Source organism: Phasianus colchicus, chromosome 4 (assembly GCF_987193195.1).
Source record: "Phasianus colchicus chromosome 4, bPhaCol1.hap1.1, whole genome shotgun sequence".
NCBI lineage: Eukaryota > Metazoa > Chordata > Aves > Galliformes > Phasianidae > Phasianus > Phasianus colchicus.
In genome coordinates, this window is record NC_143439.1 from 16,115,405 (window position 1) to 16,126,100 (window position 10,696).

General features: G+C 45.4%; 2 protein-coding genes across 2 annotated transcripts in view; one reads left to right on the plus strand and one right to left on the minus strand.

Annotated features, from left to right (window-relative positions):
- Positions 1–380, plus strand: part of BTC (betacellulin) — a 14,416-nt gene extending 14,036 nt beyond the window's left edge. The window contains exon 8 of the transcript XR_016465844.1: positions 248–380. The gene's annotated coding sequence lies outside the window, so the exon portion shown is untranslated. The remainder of the gene's footprint in view (positions 1–247) is intronic.
- PPP2CB (protein phosphatase 2 catalytic subunit beta) overlaps positions 1–10,592 on the minus strand; it is a 12,391-nt gene extending 1,799 nt beyond the window's left edge. The window contains exons 1-5 of the mRNA XM_031607493.2: positions 10,400–10,592; positions 3,031–3,240; positions 2,592–2,765; positions 1,970–2,059; positions 267–428 (exon numbers count right to left, since the gene is read on the minus strand). Coding sequence (XP_031463353.1) covers positions 267–428; positions 1,970–2,059; positions 2,592–2,765; positions 3,031–3,240; positions 10,400–10,501 — 738 coding nt within the window. The 5' untranslated portion in view covers positions 10,502–10,592. The remainder of the gene's footprint in view (positions 1–266; positions 429–1,969; positions 2,060–2,591; positions 2,766–3,030; positions 3,241–10,399) is intronic.
- Positions 10,593–10,696: the final 104 nt, after the last annotated feature.

Sequence of the window (10,696 nt, forward strand, 5' to 3'; positions counted from 1 at the left end):
AGCCTGTTTAATACAGCATCTAAGAAGATTATTACTTCAACAGGGTATGGCAGGGTCTCTGGCAATGTACTTAGTTACAGAGCAGGTCAAAGCACATCCTTTTACATCGCTTGTTGTTTTCACATGATTAAAATCCCTCTTACGCCTAGCCTTTACGTGTCAGCTCATGCAAATGCACCAGAACATCTCACAAAAGTGACATGAATTTACATCTACCTATTTTATTTTATTTTTTTTGCATGTCCAGCACAAAGTGTTTCTCCTACCTCCATGACAAGTTGGTGAGCACGGGAGACCAGTGTAAGACCATTGGCATGATTAAATGTTTCAGAAATGTCTTGCCCAAACGTGTAGCCAGCACCACGTGGAGATATTCCCCAGCCGCCACGATCATCTGGATCCGACCACAACAGATCACACATTGGACCCTTGAAAAAAAAGTGAGTATTCTTTGTTAGCTTTCATTGTGATTGCATAGTAGTTATGAAAATATATCTTTAAATATTTACAGTCAAAAGCCTGCCTGCATGTTCTTCTCTGTATAAGCCACAAATGTTTATCTAGCAACAGTTAGTTACTCCATGCATCAGTCAACATCCATTCACAAGGAACAAATACGCATACTGAGCAGTCTGTACTACCAGAGAACTGTGTGGTCACCTCCACCACACACGGCTCGCCATCTCACCTCACCTAGCCAGAGCTGCAAGGATGTGCAGAACAGATCCACATTCTTCCTGACTCTCACAGTATAATAAAAGCCACATGGGAAAGTATGCATGCAAGTCTGATACACAAAGGGTTCATCAGTGCCAGCCAACTTGTAATAAATTACTGCAAAGGAAATTACCCACGTGAAGCTATGAACTAATCAAAAGATTGATGGTTAATCTTCAGCAGTTCTTCTGGCAGGGTGTTAAGCATGTAATTTTCTCTGCAGAATTGTTCTTCATTGGATTTTACATATTTAGAAATATCCTGGTACATATCTTTTAACAATCACAAGCGAAGCTCAGCAGCTTTTCTCGCTGAGCTATTAAGAAATTAAGGGGCACTACAAACTGTCTACTGCTTATCAAAGTCCTCCGCTGTCTCCCATCCATTGATCCAAGGTACGTGGTAGGGATCATGCACAGAGGTCCTTGGGAAATTCAGATTTCAGCAAACAGATGCAGCATAAGACTGCAGTGAAAAGACTGTGAAAACCCCAGAGTAACAAAACAATAATTACCATCTATCTACAATCAGAAGCCCCACCAGGCAAACCTGCCTCCTAGTTCTGGGGGCAATTCCAACAGCTTATTTCAGATTTTCAGAAGTCTCAGGCAGACCTTGCCACTCTGTTCTTTCTCCTGTATCCAATACATTTCAAGACAAACAGTTTGTTTTCATGGGGGGATAAACTCTAAGCCCCAACAACTCCAAAAGAGGAGAGCTATTTGCTAGCCTTGGAGGGTGGTTTCTTCAGTCCAACTGGCACTCCCCAACTGCTCCATGTGGGACTCCTGGACATCAGCATGTCCTGTAGGCTCCCTCTAACTTTGTCAGGTTGCCCAGAAGAAAGAGGGTAGCAATGAACATGGTGAAAACACAAAAAGCACTGGCTGAGGTGGAGGGACAGTGACACAACAGCTTTGTCAACAATCTTTTGGTTAGTTCACAAGGAAGTGTGCAGTGAGGCACTTTCTCCTGCCAATATGACTGAGTCATCATGACAGTCAAGAAAATCTGTTTCAGTGAGAAACAGCTGTGAAAACCCCACAGCTCTCCTTTTGCAGATTGCTGTAATCAAAGCATATTGACTTGGGTGTGTTTTAACCAAATGAATTTTCATTTGCTATAGCTCTTACTGAGGCAATAATCTTCTGCAGAACAGTATGTCACACTGTGTAAATGCATTTCTGCATGACTGTACATTTGTACTGTCAACAAACATATCTAAATTGTAGTGCACCTAGTTTCCTGTTACCTCATGTGGAACTTCCTGCAGGCGGTCCAGAGCCCTGATATGATCCAGTGTATCTATGGATGGAGAGAGGCCACCGTGGAGACAGAATATCTGTTGCAGAAAAATGAGCAATCCATTAAATGCATTTTGGTATGGGAAGACTCATCTCAGAAATAGCTGGTTTTAACCCATTATTTTGCAATTACAGTGGTCTGCCCTCACAGGAGAGAAAACAAGTTTTAATTATCTCAGATAGAAACAAAACTGGAAGGCTGCACATTGCACACTAGTATTGGAGCAATAAACATACTGTGCCTTCAGTATTACAGCAGTATGTCAACTCGCATGTGATGTATCACAAGGGGATTCTCACCTACTGAAGACTCCTTTAAAATAAACAGTAACTGCAATACCCTGCCACTCCTTAGGCAGCAGAGACAGAGGCCTTGTTGTACCATCAACTTGTATTAATACTTCACCCAATTCTTCCCAAACCCACATGGGTAAACACATGGGCTTTACAAAAAATTCTGGCCACAAGCTAAGACAGCTTGTTTGAGATTGTTCATATATGGGTCAGACAGCACAGACTGCGCTGTGCTACAAAACAAGCAGTTTTGTTTATTCAGGGCAGGAAGCTTACCTGGCCATCTACTAGAGCTGTAAGCGGAAGATAATCAAACAGATCTGTGAAATACTTCCAGACATTGGCGTTGCCGTATTTCCGCAGACATTCATCATAAAAGCCATACACTTGTGTAATTTGTCTGCTTTCATGATTTCCTCTCAGTATTGTAATGCGTTCTGGGTAACGTACCTATTGACCAAAAGGGGGGAGGAAAAAAGCAGCTTTTCTTTAAAACAAGAACTGTATAAAAGATATGGAGAAATACTAACTAGAAGTTCAAGCAGCAGGCAAGCACTCAGATCTACTATATAAAAGCATGTGTTCATCAACACATTCCAACTTGCATCCATTTAGCTCAAGCCAACTGCAATGTCAAGGGGGAACAAATTCTTTCATATTCCCTCAGAAGCACAGTTTTGCCCAAAGTTATCGTAACAAAGCTGTCCAGCCGTACCTTCAACGCTACTAGTAGAGTCACTGTTTCCACTGAATAGTAGCCTCTGTCCACATAGTCTCCCATGAACAGGTAATTTGTGTCTGGAGACTTCCCACCGATTCTAAAGAGTTCCATAAGATCGTGGAATTGGCCATGGACATCCCCACAGACGGTGACAGGGCAACGCACCTCCTGCACATTTGACTCTTTCGTAAGAATTTCTTTAGCCTAACAAGAGGGGAAAAAAAAAAAAAAAAGAATGAAAATGCATGAAGCTCCTCCACTGGCAGGTGCAGAAGTTATTCCATTGCATTTGCACTGGAAAATCAGTTTCCCTCTAACAGAAACCACTAAAAAAAAAGAGCTTGCTGAATAAGCAAAGGCAAAGTGCATTTTACCAACCATTGTGCAAAAAGACAAGTTTGGTACTGTGAAGCCTGGACACACAGATTTTATTGTACCATATATGACAATAAACAAATCCAAAGAAGTAAATAAACAAGTTAATTCTTAAGCTCTCCTGAAATTAAGGAGTGTGAATTTTAAGATTTGCTGTTGCATACAACAGTCCTTCCATCACTGATGAGGTTCATCCATAAAACCTCTGCTTTTTCCCGTCATTTCTGAATTGCATACAATGACTGTAAGTGCTATTCCAGTGTTTCATTAGTGTCACATGCAGATCTCACCTCCTTAAGCACAACTGACTTGTTTGTTTGAAGCATGCTGGTCCATTTGACTGATAGATTTCTTGGTTCAGAAGAGCTCAGGTCAATTCATCTGACCTGTGAACTATAGCAGCACTGGGGTTCCAGTCTGACTGCCAAAGCCAAGTGCCACTCAGCTTCATGATGCCTAGCAGCTTTACCTCAAGAATCACAACTGTATCATTGGCTATCTCATGTCCTGTCAGCATGATTTCCACGGGAGGCTTGCGTGAACAGGGTTTGGAAGCCTATGGGCAAGGCAGGAACACCAGAAGAGACTGCACATTGCCCAGGCAACTACTGTGGTTTCTGAAAAATTTGGTTTGCAAAAGCAAGGGTAAAGCTAGATACTATTTCACACTTATTCCAGTAGTAAAACCAGGGCCTCTGAGGCTTGTTTGAGAAGTCATCTGACTTGCAATGATACACTTGCACACAGGCTCTCTGCTCTTGCCACGTTTTAGCCTGACTGCCACCCAAGTTACTGCTTTCCATCCCACGCAGCCACAAGGAACCACACGCCTTGCCTTCAATGGCAACAGAGCAGCAGGCTCAAATCTCTCTTCTGCCAGCCCTGACAGCTAATCTTCACTGCCTTCATCCTCTGGCATCCCTCGTACTTCCTTCTCCCATCGCTGCACACCCAAGAACCAAGCATGCTATCCTAAAACCAGGATTTGGCAGAAACTGATTTGTGCCATGGAAACAGCACTGCAAGCAGTGCATTTGCTCAGTATCTACAAAGCCAGCTCATCATCTGAGCAGAGCTGATGCTAAGCAAGGCTGAATGTGACGAAGCAACTCGCCTGGCAGAAAAGCCGGACACTGCTGTGGCACTAGATGAGCAGAACCACATTACTCTGCCAAAGGGCAATGAGAACAAGTGGCAGAGCATTGGGCACCTGAGGCAGCTATCTGAAGGCACAGTGCTCTCAGATCACATTATGGTAAGAGACAACTGTCAAGAACAGGAATCTCTCAGCTATTCCCAGCCATTCCCAGGACACACAGCAACCATCAAATCCATCTCCTTCACAGAGGGGAGGGTTTCTTCTTGCTGAAGTCATATGGAAAAAAAGCATTCGTAAACCTTACTTGTACTAAACTGGCAAGAACCTTGGTGCATATGCATGAGGCACTTTTCTAGCCCGGGGCACCTGCCTGCTTCCTGCCAAATTTCCAATTCTCTTCCAAGTTTAATTTAAATTCTTCTGGAGCCATTATCAACTTCCTGGCCGTAACCAACTGGCAACAACACAACTACAGATGGAGGGAAGGCATTCCTGAATTTAGTCATCTCTCTGCACCCAGCAGTTCCTATGCTAATTACATCCATGTAATGTAGTAATGTAGCCTATCTGCATTATTTATTATGGTTATCAATTATTATGGTTGTTTTTGCTGCCTCCAGTTCATTAGCTGACATAGGCCAGAGCTCTGGCACATCTGAAGCACAGAGAGCACCCATGGGCAGGCTCAGCCAGATTTGGACAGAAAGGACAAAGGATCACCCGTGCAGAACAGTCACTCGCAGGTGGCAATTTGGCTGCTCTCCAAGTCCCTTTGCTTAGGATGAGTTAGGTCCCCCCTACCACGTGGTAAGAAGCTGCTTACTAAGGACACCCTCAGCAGGCTCCCCTGAGCACACCTGTCTTCACATTCGAGCGTTCATATGCCTTGCTTCTTACACACTGGGGAAAAAAAAAAAAAACAACAACTAAAGCCCACTGGCTTGGGTAGTGCCCAGTATGCCACCTGCATGGTATGTAACCTGAGGGATGTGACCCTGATTCTCACAGACATCCTGATTATAGACTGAGTGATGTGGAGTCCACTTTGCAGTTCTAAATGGAGTGTAAACTACTGAACACATGGCATCTGACTGCACCAGCCCTCCTGAGTTCCTCCTGTTCATGCCTTTAAAAGCACCTACAGGACCTCTCAAGAACTTCAGCCCTCAGAAAACACTTCAGTCACAAAAAACTTGCTCTGTGTGTTCTGACACATGTTGCATGAATCAAGAGACTGGGCTTCACTGTGAACTGGAGTTAACTGAACCACAAAAGGTACTAGGTATTTTCTGCCTTCTTGTATTGTGCACGCTGCTCCTTTCTCAGCTGCATGAAAAGACAGGGTCTTCATGCTTCTGGGAGAAAGATGCAGGGCATGGTACAGGCATCGCGCATACCTGCCAGCATCACATTCCCACGCATGCATCCTGGGAACACATACAGGTAAAGAAGCATTCAAGAAACAGAGGGCAGCTCCTTTTGTGCAGTAACACCCAAAATGCTCATGTTAAATGCATCCTAGGAAGGTGAATCAGCAGGACACCTGAAATATTGGTACTAGGAGAATCTAGAAGTTTTCCATCAAGAGAGAGGAGGAGCTGACAGCTGAAAAGCAACAGCTTCTTAAACTGTTTGGAGATCTTTACCTACTGGAAGCCTTCCAAAAGTAAGCAGTTTTTCTTCCCTTGTTTTTGTATCCATGGCTGCTGCATTTGGGCTTGTTCTCATTTGTTGTAGCCTAGGATTGTGCTACTCTGCTGATATTGCTGTACTTTCCATCACATTATAGCATTTCATGATTACAGTAAAAAAATCTCCTTCTCTTAAGTAGGCATAATATTTACAGTGTCTGCCTTCAAAATTATTCTGAAGTGTAAGTTATTTGTTGGCTGTGAGTCTGCCAATCAAATTAGCTCTCCTCTCTTTCCCAGTAGACCAGAAGTCAAAGCTGCCTGCCATCTCAACCCTTGATCTGCATGGATGAATGCTGGAGGACATGTCCCAGTTCTTTCTTGTGTTGTCACAAGAAGAAACTGAGCAGTCTTAGGACTTAAATGCAACCTCTTAATACACTGCTCTGAAACTGGAGATCTTAAACAGGCCCCGAGACTACTGTCAGGATCACTAGGAGACTAAACCTCTGTGAGAGGCTTAATGATCAAACATATATCATCTCTCATACCGTTTGGATTTGGCTATAAGACTTGTGTAGGCTGACTCCATCAGTGAGGGGATTAAGATGCATCTAGATTTTCAATGTCAGGCTTTCCCTAGAACATAATAGAGACCTAGGCACCCGATTAATGAAAGGTCCTTTGAGAGCACAGAAATGCAGCTTCTTCTGGAAGATTCACTGACTGTAGCATGACCTCAGTTTGACTGCTGGAGGCCCTTAGTTCAAGAATCAGAGAAACCAGCTATGGAGTTTCCAATTTAAATCTGCCAGTTGCAATTAATTAAACTACAGCATCAACAGGCTGAGGATCTTAAGATCTCAGAGGTGCCTCAGCAGCACTGTTTGACAAGAGCCAGCTGGATTCTCCCCAAATGGGAGGGGAGCTGGAGTGCTGGAGCTGCCTTGCCCTTCAACAGCAGAGGGCACCCTAGAGCCCCAAAAGCAACACTGATGCTAATGTGGATGCACACTCCTAGAGCCATCCAGGCCAGTACATGCAAGATAAACTTCATCGCTGAAGAGATAAAATACCGCTGACTGTGACCCAGCATAACACTCTCAGAATGTGTCATGGTTTGAATGGCATCCAGGATGCTATTTGGCTTCGTCGCTCATACTAATTTCACCGATCAGAGCAGAAGAGCCTACAAGCTCATTCTATTGAAATTATTACAGGGCAAAATGATCTCAGAGAGCAGAGCTGTCACAGGTACATGCCAGTAACAGCAGTACTCCCTGAAGCACCAACTGGCTCCTTCTGCTCAGCTTGAAGAATCAGCGCACAATTACCTTTCAGCAACTGGACAAGAAATGCAAGTATTCGTTAGTGGTTAGAATCCTTCTCCTCCCACCACTTTGCAACACAAAGCTCTTCAGCTGCTCACAGAAACAAGTCTCCACTCCCTGTTTTAGATACATAGAGACCGAGGATGTTAAAAAAGAAGCTACAAAGAAATAGATGGTTATGGATGGTTGTTTGCTTGTGTTTAAGAAACAGCCTTTAACTTGATTTTCTTTATGCCATATCTTATATTAATGAAAACCTGTCTTTATTATAACGAAGGTTTCAACTCCCTCATGAGCAGAATTCATTTGTTCACTTGTCTTGAATCTCAAATTGAAAAGCATTTAAAGCTTTTCATGTCCAACCTTGAGAGCACTTTCCATTAAATGAAGTGCACCTCCTTAGTCTTTCAGCCCAGCTTTAGCTGCTCAAAGTGCAGGTTGAGGGGCAGCAGTGCCCACACAGGATCAAAAGGAGTTCCATCCAGAAAGTGCTACCCTCCTGTGAGTACCCAAATTCAAAGCCAGCACAACCATGGATACAGAACAAGCCACTGCACCTCTGATTAAGTGCAGACAGCATCAAATGCTGAGCTACATAGATTTTCTCACTGCCTATTTAATGAGAGTGGAAAGAAGGTTTTTAACAACCTTCATCTACTCACATGGACTATAATAATCAAGTTAAGCAGTATGAGATACAAGAAGTCTAACGTCCATTTCCCTAACAGGCTGGAAACATTTATGTTGCCTAGAAGCTCCAGTAGTGACAATAATTGTTTGTTCTTCTGTTATATTCTAAATATCAGCAGGAATTTAGGTTTTATTTTAAGACCAGCAGAATGGGAAGTGTTTTATTGCTATCACTGGATGACATCTTGATTAATTCTATAAAGAATATAAGATGGATTAGCTGACAAAGTTATGTCATAACCAGGCAGATCAATTTACAGTGATTCTACAGGCGGAAATTTCAAAAGCTTTCTGAGAGAAGAATGATTTCTATACCACATATGAGCCAAGCTATCTCCAGTGCTTCCCTCATTACTTTCTACAAGGCCAGCAAGTGAAACCAAGAATGGTACACATAGGCCAGTCTGGGACTTACTCTGTTTTTGTATCCCACACTTTCATATAAAACTTTCCAGATGTTTTTTGTGGGTTTTTTTTTTTTTCTTTTCCATTTTAACCACCTAATACTATTACTAATTAAAACCTGAAGCAAGAGTTACTATTGCACTTGACCAGGAAGGTTGTCAACGGTTTCTCAAGTATTATCTCAGGGAAACAAACCGAGCTTTCTGAAAGAACTGCAGATCACTTGCCAACATTACCTGAAAACTAGATGCTGCAATAGCTTACATTCATCTCCAAAAAAACCATGCTGTGCCTCACAGGTTCACATCCTACTTGTCACTTTTGAGGCCTGACATTCCCTTCACCTGCAGCTGCGCACTCAACTTGGCACCTCCTCCTGCTTTGCAGCCACTGACTGCAATGCAATCTACTGACAGTACTGTCCAGCTTTTGAAAACAGCAGCTACAGCTCCTTCTCTGGCTTTGTTGTTAATTAAGAAGGAAATATTTTTTTTTTTCTAACAGCTTGGTAGTTGGAAGTTCAGAACTCTTGTTGTTTTGAAATGGAGATAAATTCTTTCAGGTGCATCAACTGGACTTCACACAAGACAGCACAGCCACAAGAAACTCGCTTGCTCTTCAGGACATCGACATCTCAAGGCCCTTCTGTTGCTCCCTGCTGCAGCACCAGCCCTCCTCTCACCTGTCACAGCTCTGTGAGTGCAAAAGAAGCCATAAAGCAAATGGAGAGTCCCAGCATGGGTAAGAAACAGAATGGGAGAAAGAAAATAGAGGCCAATGTGCAGTCAGACAGAAGGAAGGGCCACGGGTAAAAGCATCTGCCAGGCAGCCACTGCTTGGAGTCCTCAAGAATATCTGCCTGTGGCACTCAAACAACTCCTACCTTCTGAAGGGCACTCTTAGCACATTTTGAGGTGATGGTGCAGACCCTCTCTACTGTTCAAATCTATTGCTATGGTGGCCTACTGAAGACTTGAGAAAAAGAAATAGTTGCATCTTCTGAAAGCTGTCACTGAGGTGTTTAGTCACTGGCCAAAATGCCAGGAACAGGCACCAGAACAGACCACTTGCTCCTGAAAGAACTCAATAAGACACAGGTAACGACACAACAACAAAACCAAGCCCACTATCAGCAATGCAAACAATACAGGGAACAGTGAGCTAGCTGTCAGGCACACGAAGCAGAGCAGTTACCAGCTGATCTGGTGCACGGCAATGGTCCCTGCGGTCACTGAGCTACAAAGTGAACAGCAAGAACAATCTTAGCTGCTCCGTCGTGAAGAAGCCTAATTCAGCTCCTTGGCCTTGCCACATCTCATACATGCAAAGAAATCCTACCTCAGTCATAGACTGCAGTATGGAGGGGTGTGCTCGCACACAGGCATTTAACTTCAGACAAAAGCCACCAAGACCCGTCTCCTGTCTTTGCAGCCCGCACTAAACACAGCTGAAGAGCACGCTACCATCCAACAGCGATAGAGAACGGCAAACTATACCATTTCTCCAACCGCTTCCCGCCCTATCCCAGCCTCCCTTCAGTAAAGCGTAAGCCTCTCTTTCAGGCAGCGCCACAGCCCACCCGCCGCCCCTCTCCGCCCTCCTCCATCCCTCATCGCACGTCAGAGGATTCCCCACGGCCGCGGGGCGACGTCCGCCCTCCCGGCTGGGGGCCGTTCTGCACCCGACGCCTCCCGACGCTCGGAGCCGCGATGCGGGCAGCGCCGAGGCACAAACGAGCCCAGCTCCTCCCGCCCGCGGCGCCGGGCCCCCGCACGGCCATCTTCGGCGCCCAGCCTCCCCGCGCCGCGCCGCGCCGTCCCTCCCCGCCTCACCTTCTCGCAGAGGCTGCGGACCTGGCTTTCACTCAGCTGCCGGCACTCGTTCAGCTGCTCGATCCACTGATCCAGCTCCTTGGCGAAGCTCTTCTCCTCCATGGCGGCGCTGCCGGCCGGGGCCGGGCCCCCCGCACTGGGCGCCCGCGAGGCCCGGGCCCGCCTGAGGCTGGCGGCGCAACGGCGGGGGCGCGCGGCCTGCTGCGCTCCCCGGAATGGCGGCCCCCGGCCCTGCGCACTTCCGCCTGCCTCCGCCCCCGCCCGCACTTCCTGTCCGCCACCGCGCGTGCGCGGGGT